At 37.5% G+C, this 26819-nt stretch overlaps 1 protein-coding gene across 1 annotated transcript in view; it reads left to right on the top strand.

The window, feature by feature from the left end:
* LOC149080439 (hemocyanin C chain-like) overlaps window positions 1-26819 on the top strand; it is a 345862-nt gene that overhangs the window by 120876 nt on the left and 198167 nt on the right. Inside the window, exon 3 of the mRNA XM_089239556.1 lies at window positions 4632-4840. Within this exon, the coding sequence (XP_089095682.1) occupies window positions 4632-4840 (209 nt within the window). The remainder of the gene's footprint in view (window positions 1-4631; window positions 4841-26819) is intronic.

Raw genomic sequence — 26819 nt, 5'->3', positions numbered from 1 at the left:
AGAAGCGAGCGAACCTGGCGAAAAAACAACGAAAATGAAATGCGAACGAGAAAAATAAATATAAGTCGATCGAAAATACACAACGAAAATTTAAAAAAAATGAGAGCAATATAATAAAAAAAACCACTTATCTCACAATCCAACGTGCGCTAAAAAAAAAAAAAAAAGAAAATCACCGCAGAATATGACCCAAAAATAAACAACACGCTAAGTAAAACTCACGAGAACGAACAAAAACACAAAGAAAGACCAAAATTGGATTAAAGAAAATTGTTATTTTGTATACTTTTAATGTTTTCTTTCTTCTTCCTCTGGGCCCCACTCGTTGCTTGCTGGCGATGTACACTGCTCAAAACAATTAGGGGAGCAAGCAAAAAAGTGAAGAAAACCGTGCGAGACAGCCACGTATTGGCATACAATGGATAGTACACGCGTATCAATGCGCAATACAGAAAAAAGACGTAAAAAAATTTGGAATTAAGCTTTAATTCTTTGAAAATATGGAAAAAACATGAAAAGATGATTTAGGGCAACAATTTGGTTACATGTAAACGATAAAAAAAAGTACTGTTTAGACATGATGCATGAGTTTTAATAGGGCGTGTGGTCTCCTCGAACAGCTAAGACTGCTGCACACCTGTTTGCCATGGATGCGATGAGGTTATCGATCAGACTTTGGGGAATACTGTTCCACTCCTCAAGAAGTGCAATCTGCAAGTCTCGGACAGTAACAGGCGGCCTTGGTCGCGCAGCAATGCGTCGTCCGAGCATGTCCCAAACATGCTCGATTGGATTCAGGTCACGCTGGCCATTCCATACGCTGTATTGTTTCAGCTTCAAGCATGTTCTCCACCAGACGAGCTAGCTCTATGCGGTCGGGCATTATCATCCTGGAAAACAAAGGAATCTCCAATGGCTCCAGCGTAAGGGATGACATGAGGTCGCAGTATTTCGTCTGCATACCTTCGGGCCGTCAAAGTGCCATTCCGAATGATATGCAGGTCCGTACGTCCGCCTATGCTGATTCCACCCCATACCATCCAACCAGCTCGTCTGTATTGTGACCTTTCACGAACGAATGCGGGGTTATTTCGAGTGCCCCTGTCCCTCCATACCAGAACACGTCGGGTGTCACACTCCAGACTGAATCGGGACTCGTCTGTAAACAGCACTTGGCTCCAATCATGTTGCTCCCAATCTCGATGTTCAGCAGCCCATCTTCTTCGGACTGCACGGTGGCGTGGGGTCAACGGAATGCAGACCATTGGCCTACGTGCATAGAGCCCTCCCTCATGAAGCCGATTACGTACTGTTTGGCTGGACACCCTTCGTCCTGTTGCCAAGAGCAACCGTCTTTGCAGCTGCGTAGCATTCTCTGTTCTGTTTCGACGGGCTGTTAACCGTATATACCGGTCATCAGTTGCTGTAGTGGCGCGTGGCCGATCTTGCCCTGGTCATCGTCTAACATTTCCTGTTTCTTGGAATCGATTCCACAGCCTTGCAACAACACTTCTGTCGACTCCAACAGCGTCCGCGACACTACGTTGTGTTTGCCCGGATTCCAGTCTGCCTATAACACGCCATGCCATGGATTCCGGTAAATCACGTTGTTGAGACATCCTCAAGTCACCTTGTCTCAAAAAAAATACTGCGCAATCGAATTTCACAGCTACGGCAGTAAAACAGACGTTTCTGCAACATCCCGATTTCTGCCCTTATCTCCTTTTTCTGGTTTTTGACGTCATGAACTTTGATTTGCATATGAAGTTTTCTTCTTCCGTTTCCTGCTAGGCTTTAAATTATGGATGATTCATTTTATGTTACTTATCGGTATACATCTTCACGTAATTTTGTTAAAACCATGTGCTCTCCTAATTGTTTTGAGCAGTGTACATTTGACAAACTTTGTGTACCTGCGTTATGTATTTCCACTGAATTTGTATACGATGCTTCGATTTCTCCTTGTCGGGTACGGCTAGTGTCTTTCCACTTTGACCCATACCCTTGTGGCAAATCAGCTTATATCCCCTATGGGGACAGAGCGGGGGTCAAGGTTGCTCTGGTGGACAAAAACTAAACAAGATGTGTGGCTTTCTTCTGAAAAAAAAATCAACTTAATCTTAAGGTCAACCAGACTCGAGCCTTGTCAACCTCCCGCCAGGGTCGCTTTTAGGGGCGGCACACGAAGCTTCGCACCCAAGCGGCAGGTAACCTCCAGCTGCCTTTGCTTACTGTATTGTGCAGCTGTATAGAGCTTCCTAAAATGGTATGATCGCCTCTGAATATTAGAGGAGCAGCTCGTCAACTGCATCAGTGACAACTTTAACGCAGAGCAAGTAGGGGAAGGGAAGTCAGGTCAGCCCATACTAAAAATGTCTGTAAAAACATCTATTTACGATAGAAATGGCACATGACACCTCCATACGTTTACGAAACTCCTATTTAAAAAAAATATATTTTTTTATCTCCCCTCTTTCTATACTCCACAATTTGTCAACCCTCCGAATTGGCCGCCCTGAGTTATAGCCCGCTTAGCCCACTTAAACTATATTTTACTCCTAATTGACCATAGAAACAAATTAAAACGTCCACTCGCTAATTATTTAAATTGCAGGGTTCATGTATTGTTTCAATTAAAAATATGGTAACAGCATCCATTTATATCCGTATTTATAAAAGAAAAAAATCATCACGTTTTCATAAGGGGGGGGGGGTAAACCATAGTGATTGGGGAAAACGCAAATTTATGGAACTATGTAGCATATTTCTTCTTACCGGGTAGTATTGTTATTTGTTCTTATCTGAAAGTGTGAAAAGGCAATGCTCTCACCCCACTAGGTGCGGGCAATACAACAACAAAAAAGCAATTAAAGTGGGGGGAGGAGCAGCAATATATCCGTAAAAAAGTAAGATAGAACTTACACACGAACAAAAGCAAAAGGGGTAACATAAATAGAAGATATACCAACAATAGCTTTAAAAAATCCCCGAACACATAGAAAAACCTTGAAATACAGTGCGAGACACTCTTAAATTTTAGTGAGAACACTAGAAGGAGTGAAGTAAAAAACATGAAAATTCGAAGATGTTTTATGACGGTGCAAAAGTAACTATACACCAAATATTGGATATTTAAAAACATACACACAATCTATATACAAGCACTTATAGGGGGTCCTATAAGTGCTAGCACGGCCATTACCACATCAAGCGTCCGTCGTAGAAGTATGATTTTAATTTAGAAAATGCTCAACAGGCGTTCGAAAATCACCATTGTACCAGTTTTGAGAGTGAAAATACAGTGTGCAACAAAATAAAAAAATATTAATTTTTATACGGTTCCCTCTATGCTCCAACTTCCAATTATAAAGTTGTTACCCTGTCTCTCCTGATGCCACCAAAAACAAATTCCTTGTTTTTAAATGCAATATTCACAGAGATATTCGAATTCGGAAAATGGATTAAATTTGGGAAAGAACAGCGTTAAATACGGAAAAACCGTTTTACCCGCATTTATAGCTGTTTTTTCCCAATTTTCCTCCGCCTTTCGAATTCCAATATCTGTGTGAATATTGCACTTAGAAACATGGAGTTTGTTTTTGGTGGCATCCGGAGAGACAGGGTAACAACTTTGTAATAGGAAGTTAGATCAGTGGGAGACCGTATAAAAATGCAGATTTTTTATTTTGCTACACACTGTATTTTCACTCTCAAAACTGGTACAGGGTAATCTTTAAAAACCCGTCGAGCATTTTTTAAATTGGAATCGTACCTCTACGTAGAACGGTTGATGAGATAAAGGCCGTGCTATCACTTACAGGACACCCTGTGTATAAAGTATTATGTCATGACTGAATGATTGACTGATTCGTCATCGCCGAGCCGAAACCGCTGAAGCCATAAATATGAAATTTGGTCACTATTATGTTTTATAATGTCGATTTCCGCTAGGATGGGATTCTTGAAAATTCACCCCCCCCCCCTCCCAAGAGGATCATCAGGGATTGAAATGTTATATCGGAGACTCATCACCGAGTAGTTTTCGGATTACCAAATCCACACGAGCGAAGCCACTGGTAACAGCTAGTTAAAAATGTTCTAAGACAATATAACGGGATTTTATGCAAAGTAATTTCTATAGAATGCGTGATCAATCTCAATTTAGTGTGAAAAAAGAGGTATTACCAATATGCTTTATAACCCGCAGGAGAAATTTTTTCTTGCTAATGAAATAAATCATGTGAAAACCAGAATATTAAAATTGTCCTCAAAAAATTTTAAAATTCATTGCTTTGGTTTACTAAGAATTAATTAAAAGTGAAGAAACTTGTTTTCTGCTGGGCAAATTGCTACAAGAATATTATTAAAGGCCAGTTTTGATACGCTGTCGCGTATTCATCATCTTGGTTTGACGCATCATCTTTACTTTGAGCATGCGATTTCTCCTTTCATTTGCCCCAATAAGTTTCTTCAGTAAGAACGGGTGCTATGCTTACTGCTTGGATATAAATACGGTGTCAAAATTGTCACATACGTCTGAATTATGAATTTATATCTGAATTTTAGCAGTTTTTCAGTTCAAAAAATTAAGAATTTACATGTGACTTATGATCAAAATCATGTTCCAACAGGACGATATAATAGTAGATGTGGAAAGCACAGGAAATATCCTTGATCCAGAATATAATCTCGCTTACTATCGAGAAGATGTTGGTATTAACGCCCACCACTGGCACTGGCACTTAGTTTATCCTAGCACTTGGAATGCCGCCGTTACAGGCAAACAAAAAGATAGGAAAGGTGAACTATTTTATTACATGCATCAGCAAATGTGTGCAAGGTAAGTAGCGCTATATTATTCCATGATCTTAATATTCACTGAGCCTTTCTAATATATCTAGTATCACAATTGTACCTTGCCTTCGATGTTTTATATTTTTTCGAGAGATGAAGTTAAGATTACTCAAATTTATTGTTATAAGTTTTGTATATGTGTTGAAAACACTATATATCGTATTTTTCGAAACAATGACCGCATAAGCATAAGGTTCCACACTTGAAGAAAAACTTCGACTCTCTTTCTTATATCTTTAACATATATATGCACTGCCAGTTAGCGTAAGCGCCTACTTTTTTGACGTGAATGCGTCTATAGGTCGATATTTTGATTCCCTTAACTCTGTAACACATTACCGCATCATACCAGGATGACGGTCGTTAGTTGGTCGTTTTTTGGCTTATACCCCAAGCGAACATATATTTCTGGGTCTTGCCCGAATCGTTGCCGTATACAGGACAGAAATTTTGTGAACAAATTTCGCAAGTAGATCTCAAGTTCATGAGCCCCATATCCTGCAGAAGGGACTATCTAAATATTCGGCTTGCGCTTAGCCAGTGTTTCACGAGCGCCCTCATAACTTACAGTATGAAAAAACAAAAAACGAAAAAAACCTCCCGAGCCCCCACGCTGGAGCCCTGTCAGCCCCAACCCTTGCATGGGGGGAGGGGGTGCATGCTCATATTAGAGGACTTATTGTATGTAACAGCTTTCTCTGATATGAGCTGAACATATTGAGACTGCCATCCGCTGTTCACTTTTGGCTATGTTTTGTTAATAGTCTACGGCAGTGTTTCCCAACCTTTTTGATGACTCGGACCTCCTTTAGTAAAACTCGATACATCGTGGATTTCCTATAAGAAAGGTCAATTCTCCACTGACCCCCTGCAAAGAAAGTCAATTTAGAGCGCATCTCTCTTACAAAATATATCGTTTTGTTTTGTTTATACTTCCAGTATAAGTGCATTTCATGCCTTCTGGGGGTTATTGTAAATAAAAATTGGCATATTTGATAAAATATGCAATTTTATAAAAAATTGATGTAATAAATTATATTTTAACAGCACTAAATGTGCCACTCGTGCAATGGTGGTGAATAAAAATGATACCGTGGACCCCTTAAAAAATTCTCACGACTCCCACAGGCCCGCAGACCACATTTTGAGAAACACTGGTCTACGGTTTAGGAGAGACCCAAAGTGATAGAGATAAAAAAAATCCCACACACACACAGAAGCGTACTCATCCCTCTCTCTCAGAATCTTTCAACCCTGAAATCCGCTCCTCTGTTGTGGCAACTATCAACATCTGATGGCTATCGGACAGCAATATCCTCTGAAACAGCCGGCTATACAGGGTTCAAATGTTTTTCCCTAGTACTAACTATGTAACCGCTGACTATAGAAGCATACCGTAGGAGGGGAGGGGAGTGACTTTGTGATAACTTTTGGGTATTTTGGCTGTTTCCAGCCTCAATATTGATTCAGAACTAATCTTGACCATAAATAACTATTCCTCCACTCTTCCTTAAGATAGTTAAATGTGTTTCAAAACCTAAGTTTTAGCAATTAGTGAAAAAAAAAAATAGAGTTCTTGTCACACAAACTCACCCCGCATTGCGGGTAGAGTTTGTGACGTGTATTTTGCTATAAAAACTATAGGAAAATGAAAATGTCACAAAGAACTTTTTATTTACAACACTTGTGAATATTAATTATACATTATTTATTGTAAACTTCATTGTTAAGTGCATGTTATTTACACACTTTCATTTAATAGCAGGCACGTATAAAATACCTCGCTTCCCAAGAGGCCTAGGTGGTTGAATTTCGAACAGAACTTGTTCATTTTTGTACATAATCTCATCTGATTGTGTGGGCCACTTGCAGTTTTTTTTCCATTGCTGAAATCCTGTATCCTTCTGGAGTTGTTTCAGTAACGATTCCTGAGTAGTGTGCTTTCAAAGTTAGCAACAACAAACTGGTCTTCGTGGAACGTAACAACCTCTTTATCGCTTCTGCTCGTTCCAGACAGTCGTGAATTACCAGTGTTGCCAGTGTTGTTCTGATCATCAATACTCGTCTCTGGGAGAAAAAGGGTGTGCAGGTAGTCAATTCTTCTTTTTCTTCTCCAGAAAATTCAATATTTTCAACAAGATCCTGTAGGAACTAGAACCGAGCTTTCTTAAATACTTTCTTGGTGTGATGGAAGTATTAATTATTATTTAGTGAGACTAATCTTAGTGGTTTAATCTTTTAAACCATACCTTGACAACAGAAATGTTCAGAAAACTTGGGGGGAAAAGACAGGACCTGGGGTCGTAATACCAGAAACAAGAATAGTCCCATAGGGCAATTGTGCATTTTGGCTCTGTCATGGACTCCCATATCCTCCAGCAGTGCCCCCTTGGCTGGGATCTTCGGCAGGTCAAAATCCTGCACCTGAGGGTTCGATTTCTTTAATATTAAGGATTTCTTGTCTTTTATAGTGTAATCCCGGCCTTTTGGACAGGTTTCACTGTACATAAATTTTTCTTTCTATTGCAAAAGATCTCAATCTAATCTAAAGGCGCCTACACCTGTGGTGGCCGCTGTGGTGGTCGAGTGGTTATAGTGCCGGACTCGTGATGCGAGGATCCGGGTTCGAACCCCACAGTGGTGGTCGGCTGAAGTTGGCTTTCTGTGGTTCCCAACTTCAAGGCGCAAATGCGAGCCGATCTCCCCGTTAAAAAGTCTCGCCACAGAGAGCAACAGTCCTACAACGGTAAAATCATTCAACCATAACACTTCACTCATAGTTAGTAAAACTGGGGGCAGATGACAGCACTACACATAACAAGCATTACACAGAAACAAACTTTACGTCAGGTTGCACTACACGTACACGCACATTCCCGCATGTACAGATTCGTTGGGGGGTTCCGCGGGGGGGGGGTTCATGTGTGGTGTAGCAGTAGTAAGTAGGGGCTCGGGGATCCATGATGTTCTTAAGTCAGCCACCTCGTTGGGCAATTTGCCTGTTGTGGCGTTGTATTTGTATTTGTATTTGTACACACGTAACTGAAGCTCAACAAGCGCATGTTGAACCTTTTTGTACAAGCATATTTGACGTTTGTGGGAAGAATTTGAGCAAGCATTTTTAATATGTAAATTACTTGAAGATTGAATGCATTTTGATTATGCAGTGCCACAATTGGGAGGGGGGGGGGTCAGACGCGTTTGGTACCCCGGGCGCTGGACTAGAATTTCGCAGACTTCAACCTTCAACGGCTCCTATATTACACGGGGGGTGCCTAGATGAGAGCTTGCTCCAGCTGACAAAGTATCTAGTTGCGGCTCTGCATACTTATTCAAACTGCACTTGCGCAAGAGAAATTGAAGGTATGTACCAAAGCTGAGTTAAAGATTAAACCGCTTTGGTGTGTACCATGCAGGTAGCTTGTAGAATCCTTTCCTAGTCCCCACTCGTCAGATTGCTCTGCTCGGTGTAGGCATTTTTTGTTGGCATTTTTCTTTCGCACACAGAGACAAAGCGAGTTTTATCATTGCCCGAGATCGACATATTCCAAGTTCTTGTGCAAGCATATGTGTATCGTGTGGTGTCGAAAGAAAAATTGTGCATGCTTGTACAGAAACATTGAATATACATGCTCGCTCACTTGCAGTTACATGTGCAGCCGCCTTTATTTGGTACTGTCTACCTTACTCTGTTAGTAGTTGGTGTTGTTAGTCCTTAGTGCTGTTAGGGGTCATTCAAGTATTACGTCAGCATCGGGGGAGGGGATATTTCCAATTTGCCGACTTTTGATAACAAGGGGGAGGGGGGTTTGGATGATGCTTACGTCATCAACCACCCTTTATAAAAATATGAAATATTCTTGATAGCATCTTACTTGGTTCGCCAAAAATGAGAATAACCTTTCGCTAGTTTGTGGGCACCTGAACTAACATTCTCTCCCTATTGATAAGTCCCCTACAGAGTGACTTTAGTGATCTCTAAAGGTTTCGCGGATCCAATTGATCTGGAAATGCGTCAGGGCCGCTTAGGTGCTCTGGAACTGTGCCACGCATCACTCAAGTGATCCGTAATTATGCTGCGGTTCACTTAAGTAATCTGGGAATGTGCCGCGGGTAACTTGAGTGATGTAAAAACGCACTGGACCCTCTTAAGTGCTCTGAAAACTGTGCCACATGTCACTCAAGGTATCTCTAAATGTGCCACGGGCATACTTGAGTGATCTGAAAATGTGCCACGGGCATACTTGAGTGATCAGAAAATGTGTCACAAGCTGCTTAAATGCTCTAGAATTGTACCACGGGCCACTTGAGCGATCTGTAAATGTGCCGCTTATAAGGTTCACCATATATGGCTTAGAGGGTGGGTTGCAATGAAATACGATGAATAACTCCAGAAGCGTATTTACTGGGGAGCTTAGCGGGCTATAGGCCAGGACGGCAAATTTGAGGAATGGTCATTGATCATTTTTGTCGCACCACGGCCATTTTCTGCACACGAGGGCTAATTAGACCGGGACCTACAATTTATTGCCGATTCCGAACGGCAGGCTTGTTTTTTATACTCATCGAGAGGTTGGTGTGCTAACCCCTTGATGGGGGACTCCCTGCGGTAGCAATTTTGTTTTTTGTTGCGGTCAAGCCGCCGTTTTTTGTTGTACCCCTGTGTCAGGAAAGTTTTCTGACAAGGATGAACCGGGTATCGAACTCGCGACACCTCTAAACATCCTTTGGTACTTTAGGCGAGCATCTTATCGACCGGGCTACTGCGTCCTTTGAGGAATGAGTGTCCAAGAAAATTAGAAGATTAGGAGAAGGCCGGCAAAATTTGTATAACCCTCAATAAATCCGCATCTACCCAGACAGCTAGAGGAATAGATCAGTGAGCGACCAAAAAAGTGAGCTAGAGAGTTTGCAATCACGTGTGTGAGCAAAAGAGTGATTTAGAGCTTGAGCAAGCATGTTCATGACCAAAATAAAATGACCTATAGGACGAAGGATCAGATCAGTGAGTGAATAAGAATGTGTGCAGACATGTGAATGACCAAAAGCGTGACCTAAAGCAATGTCTCAACCTTTGGAACCCCGTTGCCCGGTAAATTTCTATTGTGTAAGTGAAAAGTCCGGTCATACACAAAACTAACTAAAAATTAATTGGAAAAAATGAAACTGCGAATCACTCACGGCCTGGTGTGACTAATATTATGGCCCAGTACTGGGCAGTGGGTGGTTGAGATACACTGATTTGGAGAGTCTAAAAAGCATGTGAATGACCAAAAGAGTGACCTAGAGAGTGTGAAACATGTGAATGACCAGAAGAGTGATCAAGAGAGTGCGAAACATATGAATGACTAAAAGAGTGATTTAGAGCATGTGTAAAAGTGTAAATTATCAAGAGTGATCCAAAATTCAAATAACCATGTCAGTGAGCAACCAAAAGAGTGAACTAGAGTGTGCGAAAGCATGTGAATGATCAAAACGATGTACAAGCATGTGCGTGACGAAAACAGTGTGCAAGCATGTGCGTGACGAAAACAGTGTGCAAGCATGTGCGTGACGAAAACAGTGTGCAAGCATGTGCGTGACGAAAACAGTGTGCAAGCATGTGCGTGACGAAAACAGTGTGCAAGCATGTGAATGACTAAATCAGCGTGCAAGTATGTAAATGACTAAAAGAGAGACTAAGAGAGTGTGTGAGCATGGGAATGACCAAAAGAATGACTTAGAGAGACAGTTGTACTTGCGGGGGGAAATAAGCGGGTTATCTGTCGGATAGGCTACGGACACATGGGCGTGAAGCGGGAGAGGGGAAAAACTGCAGAAAAATGGACAACAGAGAATTGTACGGGACCGGTCACGCACAACACGCGTTCCCCGCGCAAAAGGCGCGTTCTCAAGGTCGCACGCACAAAAACGCAACTGGTTCCATTTTTTTCGCGTGTTTTTCGTCAGTTCGGTGGATACACGAGAATTTTATCACGCTGCGGTTCTTTTTCTTTTATCCCCTCCATTTTTCTTCTCCTTTTTGCCAGAAATGGAGCATTTGGATAGCGAGTTGATTATTATATAACTAGAGCCCGGATTATATGCAAATGCATATTTTGGCCTTTTTTAGCAGAGAATTTTCAGGTTTTTTTTCCTTCACAGCTAGGATTTAATGAACTAATAGAGATATTTGAATACAGTATTTTCAAAATATCAACCGTTTTATTCTACTGTATTTTCCTGCGTATAATCCGCGGTGGCGCATAATCCGCATGCGAAATTTGAAGAAAGAAATAAAAACCCACGTATATAATCCGCGGCAGCGTATTATCCACAGGATTTGAAAAAATAAGAATAAAATCCTCTCTCTCTCAATAATCAGACCATTGATACGCTAATTAATGGTCGTACTGTAATAAAATCACTGTAAATAAGGCAATTATTTATTTACGAAACAATAGCCTTATTTACAGTTCAATCAAAAACCTTCAAATTCAGACTCATCAGTAGAGCCCGGATTATATACACTAAAAAGTGGCGAAATATGCAAATATGCACATTAAAATACCAAGATATGCATTAAAACCCAAAATATGCACTAAAATATCCTGAAAAACGAAAAATTTCGAAATACGTACTAAAAATGAGAAAATATATTCAAAAAAGCTGCTCCAGTAACAAAATACCAATAACAAAATAATTTCAACGCTATTTCTAAAAAAAATTAAACATTTATGACATATCTCTCTAGAAATAGCGTTACAATAAAATGATTGATATTTGGAAAATAGTGTATTACAAGCATCTATATTAATTCATTGAATCCCACCTCCCGAAAAAAATATGTTATGAAAATATTACGAGCAATATTTACTTGAAACATCATTAAAAAAAAGTGATTGAGCTTAAATAAACCTTTAAAAATAAGCACTTATTCTGAAAATTCTTTGATTTTATGCATTTACATGCATTAATGCTGAAAAGGCCAAAATATGCAAATGTATATGCACATGTGCATTTGCATATAATCCGGGCCAGGGTATGAAAAAATCCTTTTTTAAATTAAAAAAAAATCGAGGTTTTTTTATTAAGATTAACTGATTGCTTATTAATTTCAACAAATTAAATAAATTAAAACAAAATAATTAAATTAGAACAAATTAGTTTAATAAATCAAAACAAACTAATTATAAATGGCCATAATTATCAGAAAATGTACAGGGGCATGCCCCTATACAATGATGCCACGTTATAATTTCAATCCAAGTCCAATGAGACATCAAATTCTGTGGGTTTTTTTCATAATTGAAAGTAGGTTAAAAAAATAATAGTTTCAAAAATATGCGAAGAAAAAAGGTTTTTTCATAAATTTTTAGAATTTTGCCAATTTATGAAATGCAAAATTGGATGGAAATCAATTTATCTATGTATATAGGTAAAGTCAGTATGAAATTTTTTAGCTTTTCCTCACAACCAATACATAAATTGTTATATTTAATTTAAAAGTTTGCAAAATTGACTAAAATTACTGAGCTACAAATGCCACAGAAAATTATAGTATATCATAGTAATGCACAAATTAATAGAAGCCCTTCACAAAAAGAACAAATGAAATACAAATGAAGAACAATGAAATGATGCTTACAGGGCTCCAGCCCTGGGGCTTGGAACGATTCTCATTATTATTTTTTATTCATAAATTCGTCATAAAAGGGCCCGCAAAAGATCCTAGCCTAGGGGCCTGCACTAGGATGTGGGGGGGGGGCATGATTGAGTCAATAGTTCCCAAGCTAGTAATGTCGGTTGCAGCAATTTTGTACTTCACAAATAATTAATATAACCATAAATACAAATTTTGCAAAATACTATGTAGCAGAGAATAATGCTGAGAGCAAAAACAAGAGAAACGTGCGGCTTAAGGCTTCTACTAACTACAGAGTTTTATATTTATGGCATAATTTGGAACAACTGGCTGTTTAACTTTTGTTTTGTTTTTTCATTTTCTACCGTAGAGCTCGCCGAAGTCGGTAACGTTCGTAGTCGCCGAACAGAGGAGGCTTTTATTTGGGGGGGGGGGGAGGACAGACACATGGACAGTCACTATATCGACAATTATTTTCAATAATATTTAAATGAAATCCGAGGCGTATTTATCTATTTTCTCTGAAAGTTTGAAGAGACTCACCCATAGTGTTTTTTCTCTTTGAAATCCCTTCCTTAACGGTGACCATCGGAACTATGCCACGCTGGCGGCCTCACGGTAGAACAGTAATAACTTTTGAATTTGATGACAGATCCTATCGGAAAACACCAGACTACTCCTCGCACATTCCTACGTACAGTCCTTACATTTTATTTCACAATTTTTTTTATTAAAAAATACTGAATAATCAACAAAAATACAGAGCGCTGAAGACAGTGACTGACGAGGATTATCCTAAATGATGCTCCTACACTAAAAATAACCAGGGCCCGGATCTTTTCATTTTAAAAGCATTTTTCAAGTTTCGGGGCATCTTTTGGCATTTTTAGGATATTCTTCAATTTTCTAAAAAAATTATCAGGGTATAAAAGGTGAAAGAGATTAAATATATGTGTGTGTGCTAATTACATTGAGTAATATTATCGAAAATATCATTTGTAAAATGCTTCAATCAAACCACTTTTTAAACAATTAAACTACGACTTCATTTGTGATGAAGGAATTCAATGGAAACAAAAAAGCAAAGTACAAATTACAAAAAATATCTTCGTCCAAATGTGGGAACCAGACAGATGAGAGCATGTTTATAGTTTGGTTGCAGTCACAGAGTGAAAAATACAACAGATTGCATTGGTATATGAACTTCAAAAGTCTCTCGCCGAAGATAAGAAGTTGGTTAAGCCGTTCATCTACAAGAGAAAGCAAAGGAAAAGAAGTGTTGGATTCTAAATTAATGCATCAAAAGGAAATTAAAAACATAGCCCACTACTTGGAAATGGCTCCCTCCTCACCATAGGCGTAGATAGACTTGGAAGTCTGAGGGGGCACGATGATGATGTGAATTCATATAGTTATCAGCCACCTCGTTGGGCATTTTGTCTGTTGTGGCGTTGTATTTGTATTTGTATATACATACGGGGTGATTATAAAAAAACTATCCCGACATATGGGCCCCTAACTATCATACCATTCACAGAAACTGAATGAAATTTTGGCATAAGGTATTTTGAGGTATGCGCTCAAGAATGATATGGAAAACAACAGTGTCACTCTAACAGTTGCGGTTACAGTGAGAAAATTTCGAAAATATCAAATGGCAACACCAAGTTTTTTGTATTGGAATGTGATCTCCATACTGAAAAACACTAAATAGCGTTGGAATGGCACCTGTAGCACGAAAATCCCCGGAGCTAGGCAAGGAAAAAGGACTTTGCCGTGCACCAGAGCATTAATGTTCGTTTCATTCGTCACACCGTTTCTTCGGCTGAGATCCCAGCCTGATTAGTCCTCCACAAGGTCATGTGGAAAATTTGTGAAACACAATAAAATGCTTTATTTTATGCTGCTTCTCTGTCCTTATTGGTTGTCCTCACTTTTAGCCTATCTATCGCCGGTGATTTTCATGCTACAGTTGCCGTTCCGTAACGCTATTTAGGGTTTTTCACAATGGAGATCACATTCCATACAAAAAACTTGGTGTTGCCATTTGATATTTTCGAAATTTTCTCACTGTAACCGTAACTGTTTGAGTGACACTGTTGTTTTCCATATCATTCTTGAGCGCATACATCAAAATGCCTTATGCCAAAATTTCATTCAGTTTCTGTGAATGGTATGATAGTTAGGGGCCCATATGTCGGGATAGTTTTTTTATAATCACCCTGTATATACATTAGATCAGTCAACTACACCTTTGGCGATGGGGGGCGGCAATATTGCCCCCCCCCCCCTTATCACCTTTCATGTTCCTCACGAGAGATATATGTTGTGAGCAGCAGCATCGTTTTTTTCCCAGAGATAAATTGGAGCGCAAGAGACGTTAACTTGAAATTTTTCTCAAGCTTGTGTGCTGAACCAGGCTTACTGAATTTTTAATGCCCGAAAAAGCAAACCATGTAAATTGTGTCTTTTGTAAAAGCTAGAATTTGGAGAGGATGTTTTTTCTACTGATGGGATCATTTTGTTTTGCAAAGTGTGTGAAACTAAAATTTCAGCTGAAAAGAAATTTACTGTCACACAGCACATTGGAAGGAATAAGCATAAAAAGAGAATTGAGCACTCAAGAAAAAGTCTCAATCATCTCAATTCCTCTTTGAATAGTGTAAGCAGTCTACATCAGTGGTTCTCAACCTTTGGGGAACCGCGGCCCGGTGAATCAAATTTCTATGAGTCTACGGCTCGGTCTAGAATAGCTTACTCGTTCATAAGAGAATAATTGATAAACAACCAATTACATTTTAATTGCGAGCTAATTATTTGATTAATTAATTAAACCCACTTTAATTGATTAATTAATTAAACGCACTTTAATTGATTAATTAATTAAACCCACTTTAATTGATTAATTAATTAAACCCTTTTAATTAATTAATTTCAACCCCTTTAATTGATTGATTTCAACAATTTTAATCAATTGATTTCAACAATTTTAATCAATTGATTTCAACAATTTTAATCAATTGATTTCAACAATTTTAATCAATTGATTAAATAATTTAAATCAATTTAATTAATCAAAACCCTTTTAATGAGTTGAATCCATTATTATCTTACGAAGTGATGTATAATTTTTTTTTCGGTAATATATTAACGTGCAGAAGTCAAAACATAAGCGAAGCTTTTCATCAGCAACTGCAGTAAACATGATCTTTGCTTAGTCGCCGGAACCTGGGTACTGAGGCTGTTTGAGCGCCCCAATAAATTTTACGAGGGGCTGAGCACCCCCGAATAATTAATTAATATACAATGCAAAGTACTCTCTCCTGCATGCCTCTCCTGCATAATGGCTTGAGCCCGTATATACGGGACAAATGACAACTTTCAGCTCCCTCAATGCTTTCTTCCATTTGGTGCTCCCCTGCCTCATTAGAAAATTCAACTGACCGCAAACCACACGAAACGTCTTAATATTCAATTTTATAGACTGCACATGGTGTGAAAAAATACGAAGTTTTCATTAAATTTATTTGTGCTGACATCGACGGACGCAACACTCATTTATCAATACTTTTTAATAATTTAGTGTAAAATATATTTTACGATCGACTTTGTATTTAATCTTAGCTAGAAAGAAGGTAATGATATTAAAAAAATTGTCTATATTGTAAGTCACACCATAAAAAAAAGTAAAGTCCGCTGAAGAGCAGAAAATTGTTCAGTTTTTGGCGAAACATTTTTCGTATATTCACGATAGATGCTTATGTTAAATTGTGTAACTTAATAAATTTCAAAACTTTTGAGCGCGCGATTTTTCTACTCTAAAAACATGAAAACTTTTCTCTATTTTTGAACAAAAATTTACATTTGTGAACCTATCATTTGGACAAATGAAAAATACGACACTGGGGAAAAAATCAAAACGGAAACTCTCGGAAAGTAATTCACTGCGTTCTTGCAAAGAAAACAGTATTCGAATTATCACCAGTAGTTATGTGTGCACCTTGATGACCGACTCAAAGCACACTATTTTCTGTATACAGCAGGTGCTTCACTGATTAGTCGCTGACATTCGCCACGCATATGTAAAATATTTCGTTCGTTTCTGAGAACAAATAATAAATCGTCATAATAGGACTGCTAGAGGATTTTACCGCTGACCATAAATAATGGGCAACGAGTCCAATGGTCGAAAGTGTTTTTTTATTGCCCGGAAATTCCCAATCACTCATAATTATTATCCTTTTAAGTCATGCGGCCTGGTCACTGGCGAGTAGCACAGATTTTTTCCAGTCTCCAAGGAATTCTACAGATATCAAGTTTTCTCATGGTATTATTGTCTTCAGGGCATTTTCTGTGGTGCCGATAATGACAAACCGTAAACACGCAAACAACAGGGTCATCTGGTTGTCGTTGTCGGTAGAGAGACAAAATCGGACGGGACATATTCAGACAAACAGGGAAATAGGGTCAAAATCGGACACCGCGCCCTCGATGTTGGTTACGTGCCGTGTGCGACCAAGATAAATATCGTCGTGCCCTGTGCGACCAAATTCTTTTCTATTGTTCATTTCCACGACAAGGGGCCATTCCTCATGTCGTGGCAATATAATTGAATTGCTATTCTATTTCTGTAATCCATCTACTACAGAGATTATGTAACATTTAGTTGAGTATGTGATGGAAAGCAAAAAATCTTTTTTTTAATTTATTTAAAATCGTTTTTATATTTTTTTACACCGTTCAAATCGTATGAATTAATTTAGTTCATCGAGACGAAAACTTGAATATCCATCTTGAGAGTAACATTATACAGTAAGACTTCAGTATAACGTTGACCACGTTTAACGTCATCCCGCCTATAGCGTCAATCTTTTTTTTTTGGTCCTGTTGGTACAATTTGTAAAAAATTTTATTCGTTATTATGTCACCCCGCTTATGAAGTCATTTTTATTCGGCTCCGAGGCGGGACGTTATACCGAAGTAAGGCTGTAATATCAATTAAGACAGTTATTTCCAACGGTGTGTCGCGTGTCACGTTAAGGTACTAAGAGATCAGAAAGGGTAGCCCGCTAACTTCTTCAGATATTATTTTCATAACTTAGGGTTTTCGCACACCAAAAAATTCCTGTGGAGAACGTAATATTTAAAATTCAGCCCATCACATCATTTGATAAGCTGTTTTCTCACTAGACTCCAAAGACAGTTGCGGTAGTATAACAACTTGATGAAAATGAGTAAAAAAGTAGGTCGAAAATTTTTATTATCCGTTTATATTTAAAGTATGATCATATTTGACGATTTCGATGAGAAGATGACTAGTTGTGTTTCACAAATACTTTCGCTACAAGCCATTCGATAACATAACATAGGAAAAACTCAGTCATTAGTCATTACAATTAACAGTCGTTACAGTTTTGTGAAAACTTAACAAGTGTGAAAAGATTTTCTGAAGAATTGGGCGATGGGACAAAAAAAGGGTGGGAAACTGATCTAGTGCAAAATAGAAGTTTTGTTACAGATTCATAAGAGGTGACCAAACGTCCCGTTTTCAGGGACAGTACCGGTTTATAACTAATGTTTAGAGGTGTCGCGAGTTCGATATCCGTTTCGTCCATGTCAGAAACTTCCCTGACACTGGGGTACAACAACAGAAATGGCAACATGACCACCGAAAAAGATTGCTGCAGCAGAGTCCCACATCGATTGGTTAGTGCATCAACTATTCGGTGAGTATGAAAAAAAAAGTCTGTCGTTCTCGGAATCGGCAATAAATTGTAGGTCCTGGTCTAATTAGCCCTCGTGTGCAGAAAATTACCGTGGTTCGACAAAAATGATCAAATGACATTTTGAGCTTATACAAATCATCACTATAGAAAAAAATTATTTCAGGAGAAAAAAATCATTCATCATGGCGTGGGGTGATCATATTTCGTTAGAAAAATATGGAAAATTAGAATTTTTTATAAAGAAAATACGGGACATCACTGAAGATGTTGGCAAAACTACCAACTGTTTTAAAATTTCTGAAAAATTAACGAGGGTTGAGCAATGACGGGATAATAGAAATCGCAGCGAATTGAACTCTAATTAACCGAAAAAATGTTTAGTATGGAAAATACACGAGATGAGATTTTAATAATTATCTAAATATTTTATAAATAATGAAAATTACCTTCATTCAAAATTTCAGTAGAAATTTTAAATTCAAATTAGCATTGTTGGAAATATATAGGAAAATTGTATTAAGAAAGTCGGAACGGCCAAATTTACGTGAAAGTACGAGAATGTTCCGTAAAATAAAGGACACGTGGTTACCCTACTGATAATATGCTATAAATTAGTGTAAAGTTGAAAAACGTGATTTATACTTTTAATACTATTTCTATGGTTGTCATGTAGCCTTCTACACTTATTACAATAAAATTATTTTTCAATTATGCTGATATATGTGGGATGACTATACGTCCTGTATTTCTCGGAACATCCCCGTATTTTCAAGTAATTTTTACCATCCCGACTTTTTAGGAAAAAAAATATCCCGTTTTTTTTTCTGGATTTTCAATCAAGTCAACTTGAATTTTTATTCTTCATTGAAATCAAGTATTAAAACTATCTTCCTAACTCATAAAATATAATACGATAATTACGACTATAAATAAGAATATTCATCTCGCATATGGCCCACATGCTACTAAGTAGCACGAAAGTGGCATGTTTTCGTGATATTTTTAACATGTATATCACGGGCCTATTTTCCCGTAGTTTTTCTTGAAGAATTTATTTCAATTCACTGTATTTTACTGATAAATACACTGTCTTGAAATCTATGACAATAATAAAATATGATTTTCAAATATTTCAATCTATGAAAATTGTGGAACTTCTCCAACTGTGACATTCAGAATTTTAAGTGAAAATTTTTCATTTTATCTCGAATGCAATTTAAACTCAGCAGAGAACTGGTTACGCAATTGCTCGGTTAATAGTGATGGATTCAAACAATGAGGAATACTGTTTGCACGTAATCAAGACTTAAAATAGATTCTTTTACATGTAAATTTGCGGATGCGTCCACGAAAGCATACCCGAATTTTTTTTACTTTTCCTCACGAAGTTGAGGAATCAAACTACGCTAAACTATTAATGTGGCTCAAGGAATTGAACATTTCCACGCCTTCCCCCCCCCCGTATCTCCAGCCATGTTGGCATTGCAGTCAGAGTCGACATAATTGAAGTTATTTGTCGTATAAATGAAAAATTTTAACATGAAAATCTACAGGGAGGAATTGCGACCAGTGTTATCGGAAAAAATAATTTTCAAGAATAATTTCACCCCTCTCCAAAATTTTAAGGGATAATTTTGTGTAGAGATGATATGAGTAAATTAGATATGACTATATATATATATATATCTTCCCCCAATTTATTATTAGCATTTTATAACAATTTTACATCAATTATTTACATCACATCAATTAGATTTTTCTTCTTTATTGAGGAATTTCCCTCATCATTGGGGGAATTATATAATTTAAGTCAAAATATATTTCCATATGTTCATATTTTATAATTTATCGCGCAAAATTACTTCTTTCAGTATTTTAACGATAAATTAGCCGATATATCAGCTCAAAATAGTGCACTGAAAATGTAAAAATAATTTTAGCCAGGTTTTCGGGTAAAATACCTCACTATGCGTCGTATAAATGTGAAAATCCCAAAAGAGATAAAGAAGGTCGTATAAACAGTATCTACTGTATTCTTATAGTTCCACCTATATTGGTGATATGAGGGAAGTTTCAATACAAAGGAAGAAAGGAAATCTAATTGAAAGATTACTCTATTCACCAAGATATCACAAAAGAAAGGATTTGTCCAAGTAAAGGATGGAGAAGGATTTGGTCGCTCAGGGCACGGGTCGCACAGGGTACGGTCGCACAACCTCAATGTTGGCGCTGTATCTCCCATTAGTTTCTCCAACCTGTTAAATGGTGACAAAATCGATACAACAAGAAACCGGGTCAAAATCGGACAAATTTTGCCGAGCCGGCGATGGTGACGGTTTATCCCTAATTTTTCCACCAAGCTGCTAAGTGGCGATTTTCGCTTTGATGGAGATTACAAAGACATGCAGAGAAACTTTTGATGAAATTTGAACAATGAAAGACATGAGTCGTCTACCAGTCGCCAGAACAAGTTAACAAACCCGTCTTCTTTTGAACCACTGACAAGTGATGGATTGCTACACGTGAAAAAAAGGCCGACATAACCAACACTATACTAATAAAGTATATAGCTTCAGTAGAACTATTGTTATTATTACCGGGCTCGCGCGCGGAGGTGACAAAGGTCCTTATCACGAGGCATTTCTATCCTATAGATTCTCTACACACACACACACACACACACACACACACAACTAATCTCGCTTGAGTATTATCAGTCCAGTGCGTGGACACAACTACGACATTGTCAAACGAAACGAAGTTGATTGTTTCATAAGAGGAAAAATTAGTATAATGATACATAAATTAATGAGCACTTATACGATCATATACATAGACGATATTGATTGATCGTACATACAAAATGTATCGTGTTAAGAGAAAAATAACTACATCAACTGAACTAAATTAAATCAATAAAAATCATGGCAACTCACAGATACCACACATGGATAGAAATATGATAATATAGAAAACATGAACTAGTTTCGACAGAAACATAAAAAAAAGATTTAATTAATTCAGTTTATAACGTTCCCGCTTTGTACCACTTATTTCTGTGGTCGCAACTCTAAGTACAGTGCATCCCGCTTATGTTTTTTTTTTTCAAAAAAATCTGTCATAAAACGTTGTAAGCGGGGAAATGCTTTAAATAGGAAATCTTAGTGTGAATTAGTAAGAGTTGGGAACACCAGAAACGTCGTACTAAGCGGGAAAATGTTATAAGCGGGATCGACTGTAATTCTCATTAAGATTTCCCGTTTGAAGCCGTTCTCGCTTATAACGTTTTCCATGAAAGTTTCTTGGAAAACGCTATAAGCGGGATCCACTGTATTATTTAATATTTATTCATTTGCATATAATAGGTGGTCTATTAAAAGAAATCTTTGAGTTGAGCATAATGAATCGAAATGATAGATACCAAGTAGATACATGCGATCTTCATGTGCTTAATGAATTCAGAATTGAAATTCTGTTAGTGGCCATATTAAGGATGGGACGAATAGTGATTTGGGCGAATAACCGAATACTCGGCGGTCGAATATGTATTTTCTTAAAATTCAACGCAATCGTAAATAAAAAAATTTCAAATAATTGACATTGAATTTTAATTATGCAAATTATTATTTGAGTAAATATTGAAAAACTGGTAATTGAAATATTTTTATTGCCAAGATAATGACAATCAAATTTAACGATGACGTATTATATTTCAATATTACTTATGGAATCAATTTTCTTTTCAACACTCGCTACCTATTTTACGTCTAATCAAGAAAATGTCTCTGATGTATCATAAAATTTACGACTTATTTTCTTATTTTTCCTCTCTAGATGTTGTTTGCCTCTTTCATGAGCTCAATACGTATCTGGTCTAGGTACTACCTTCAGTTAGTATAACTTGCGTAATTCATGCTCACTTTCACCTTATTGCAGAACAAAATACGCGTGATCATACGTCCCACGTTTAAATAAACTTACCCGCTTTGTGGTCCAGGATTATTTTTTATTGTTCTTGATTATGCCTGATAACTTGATCCACATTGCAGCTCTTCTTGATGAACCATCATTAGTTACACTTGTCCAGGAATTGGTAAAGAGCAAGAATAACAACATTTACTAAGAAATTAATTTCAAAGGCGTTATGCTCCAGAGAAGTATGGACCGGAGGAGAAGACCGGACCGGCAAACTGACTCTCGGAGGGGGGGGGAAGAAACTCTCGAGACCATGGGGCAGATAGAAGTTTACATTTAAAAAGAGGCTCCACTGTAATTTGAGGAATATCATACAAACAGAAATTTTTCTACATGATATTGAAATTTTATCACATCAAAAGTCAATTATTTAACATTTCAAATTTTTATGACTGAATTTTCAAATATAAAATTTTTATATGCAGCTAAATTTTTAAATGTAAACTGCATGTACACTTTTGTTTATGTTTCTTATTTCACACACGTGTAAAACAAAAACCTACACACAAGCTCGCGAGGAACATGTACAGTGAAGAATCGACGGTTCGACAAATTGATCCTGCGATAAATTGATGTCACGGCGAATTGAGGCGAGACGAGTTGAGCGCGACAAAACGTTCAACTTGTCGCGCCTCAATTTGTCGTGGTACAAATTCGTCGCAGTGCCAATTCGTCATGACGTCAATTTGTCGAACCTTCGATTCTTCACTGTACATGTTCCTCGCCGCTGTGGTGGTCAAGTGGTCATAGTGACGGACTCGCATCACGAGGATCCGGGTTCGAACCCCACAGTGGTGGTCGGCTGAAGTTGGTTTTCTGTGGTTTTCAACTTCAAAGTGCGAATGCGAGCCGATCTCCCCGTTAAAAAGTCTCGCCACAGAGAGAAACAGGCCTACAACGTAACAAATATTCAATCATTACACTTCACTCATAAATTGAAGTATAGATGGCAGCACTGAAATATCAAACACAACACTAGCTACACACTCAGACTGTTAGGTGCACTCACTTCGAGACTCCGCCACGAAGCTGGGCTGGAAGAGATCTCGGCAACGGGATGAGTCCGGTGGCAGAGTTCCTGGCGTTCATTCATTGTACATGTTCCTCCCCGCGAGCTTGTATGTAGGTTTTTGTCTTATACGTGAAATAAGAAACATGAACAAAAGTGTACACACAGTTTACTGAAAATAATTATTTTTTGTCATTGCGGAAAGGTCATCGAAATTAAAATTACAATATCAATTACATTTAAAAATTTAACTGCATATAAAAATTTAATTATATTTGAAAATTCAGTTATAAAAATTTGAAATGTTAAATAATTGACTTTTGATGTGATAAAATTTCATCATGTAGAAAAATTTCGGTTTGCTCAAAATTTCAAAAAGAAAAAAAAAATACAATTAAAAATAGTAGTTTCGAGAGGGGAACTAGACACCTTTCCCTTCCTTGGGGCCTTGCAACAAAACGAAGGATTTTCAGTGCGATAATGGAAGAGGGATCCGCCAAATTCTTATAATTTACAATTGCGGCTGGAAGACTTTTTTCTGGAACTCTAGGAAAGTTTTTCATCTTTCCCCCTGTACGATTTTTATACTGAAAAATTCGAACAATATGTTCCGTAATAGTGAAATAAACCAATTAGTTATTCGTGGAAATGCTTTGTAAAATGAAAGGGTAATGAATGTATTCTCGCGGCCCGGTATGATTGATGTCACGGCCCGGCGGTTGAGACACACTGGTCTACATCATCCTCTTCAAAGATATCCTTCTTCAAGGAAATGTGTGTAACACGTTAATATCAGCTAACATACCTTTCGAAAAGCTGAACAATTCAAAGTTTAGGGACTTCTTAAAGAATTACACCGGACATTTCATACCTGATGAATCAACGCTGCGAAAAAATAACGTGAGTGATGGTTTCATTGAAATGATGGAGAGAAGGCAGGATCTACCATAGGAGGCAAAAAACTTTTTGTTTCAGTAGATGAAACAACTACTCAATTTTTCTACTAAATTCTGATATTCTAGAGAAAGTCAATCATTCCACAACTGTCAACTTTTTGACAAAGCATGAATGTTTTGTGGCCAAGTGATGTGGAGTACAATATTTTACTTTTCTTGACCGATGCTACTCCATATATGATAAAAGCAGGGCGATGATCAGAAGCTTCTATCCAAAAGCTGTATATGTAACTTACCTTGCTAATGCAATGCATAGCATTTGTGAAGAAATTCGGTACGTTTTTCGAACATTGACCATCTTGTATCAAATGTGAAAAAGGTTTTTGTGAAATCTCGTTATTGCATGGAAGCTTTTAAAGCCAAACTCCTACATTAGCTCTGCTTCCAAAGCCCGTGATTACGCGATAGGGAACATGGCTAATGCATACTCTACAGTGAAAATTTTCAAGTAGTCAGATCCGTACTAAACGAATTTGATAAGGAAGTGCTGCATACATTAAAATTTCACAAACTTTGTTTTACCAAGGGAATATTGAAGTACAGTTGGAATACATAAGATCAAACTTCAGTATTTTGGTTTTCACTATACAGTCCTTACAGAAAGAAGACATGTGGAACTTATTGATGCTCTATGCTGCACAGATAAAGTCAGTGAGATGTTCTTGGGTGTGCCAAAAAAAGGCTGGGTAGACTAATCTATCTGTTGATACAAAATTTGACAAAGTGATCGAAAAAAACAATGGACTTACTACCCTCAGAAAAATTTCTGCCGTCTTGACGGGAAAGTCTGAAAATTTAGAGATTGAAGAAAAACTGTGTGAGTGAATCTTTTTTTTTAATTTGCCCCTATAACATCTGATCTTGAGGTTGAGAGAAGTTTTTCTCTCGGTATAAGACTTTACTTGCAGACAACAAAAGATCTTTCAATTTCGAAAACGTGATAAAACATTTGTCATATTTAAATGTAATGCAGATGCAGTTGTGTGAATTAATCAAACCTTTAAAAATATTCGAGTATACATATTATTTTTTATTCATTAAGTACATCTACATATTTTCCCTGTACATATTTGTATATTTCTCCGCTTTCAGATTACATACACCCATTCAAAAATTACAATTTTTTTATTAGGAAAATCTTATTGGTAATTTTTGATGAAATGTAATGTTGAGGGATTGGGGAAAAACGTAAGAAAAACAAATCTGATTTTGTTGAAACATTTTCCTTAGACTTTTGAACATTACTGGTTTTCAGTAATGTTCAAAACTTCGTATTGTTATTCTGATGCATTTTTTGCCATTTTTAGAAATTTCTTTTCTCGATGTCGGGGCATTTATTATGGTCATTGTTTACAATTTTTTAGCTCAACAACATCCGGGCGCCTTGGTAATAACTAATAATCGGTAATTTTCACTCCTCGGCAAATATTGAGCAATTTCAATTTCGTAATCACTTGGCATTGTTTTTGTAGGCAATTATTAATATCGCGAATTTTCCTGTATTTCCGATCCTGAAAGGAATTTTTCGGATTTGTGAATTTTTTCTTGGTTTTGTATCCCAAACACTATCTTCATACTAAACTTCATGTTTCTAGGGCTGCTAGAAGTGTCCCGAATTTTGGATAATCGGTGAGTGAGAGTCAGTCAGTCACACAGTCAGTGTCAAAATAACGAAACTTTCAGTTAAAATTCTCCATTAACTACAAATGATAAAAATGCGAAATTCAGAGGTTTAATTCAGTTTATAGAATGCTCCAGAAGTACCAAGTTTCAGGAACCTGAGCAACTTAAGTATGGGTATATGAGGGTCTCAAGGGTACCTCGAACTGCTTTGCTTCTATAAAATTATGTTATGGCCGTGCTTGTTTTGCTCAACTTGGTGGGGCACTGCCTAACCTCTCCCCTCGACCCCAGATACATTTCCAAAATAACTGCTACAACCCGAACTTGGAACGACGCCAAAAAATAAACCTCAAACTCTGTGCTCTAACTTGTGGTTTTGACAGGCTTCCAAGAGTGAGCGATACGTACATTTGTAATAATTTGAACCTTGAAATTTTCTGGTGTGTTGTGGTAGGACTCATTGAAAGTACGAATCTGAAGTGTTAACAACTATTTATTAAACGATTAACAACTATTTATTAAACGATTAACAACTATTAAACGATTAACAACTATTAAACGATTAACAACTATTAAACGATTAACAACTATTAAACGATTAACAACTATTTATTAAACGATTAAAAACTATTTACTAAACAATTAACATTAAACGATTTTTAGCATCTATTAATAAAATACATAAAATCAGGAATTGAGATCGGCATCATCAGCACGACAATTATTGCGGATGCGGAGGCTAGAGGGAGAGCAAGATAGAACGCAGCAGTGCTTCCCGTTGATTCCAGTTTATATGCAGGTGGACTGCCACGCCAGATGTGCACGTCACAGCAGGGCAATTTGCATATGTCAACCTTCACTCGTATATCGGGGTGCTGTAGATGAGATTATAACAGCTCATACCCTCTCTATCATCGCTCTGTCAATTAAATGCAGTAGCGCATTGAAGCCATGGTTGGTATAAGAGAATAGGAATGATCAATTCAAAAGTCATCTCCCCTCATCTCTAAGTTGGAAAAAATTTCAGTAAAAAAAAAAATGTGGCTTGAAAT

Source organism: Pholcus phalangioides, unplaced genomic scaffold (assembly GCF_987345545.1).
Source record: "Pholcus phalangioides strain wild (caught in Gottingen) unplaced genomic scaffold, Ppha-v1.0 ptg000011l_1, whole genome shotgun sequence".
NCBI classification, from domain to species: Eukaryota; Metazoa; Arthropoda; class Arachnida; order Araneae; family Pholcidae; genus Pholcus; species Pholcus phalangioides.
Note: the sequence above shows the minus strand (reverse complement) of the source record. Positions and strands in the feature narration are given on the sequence as shown.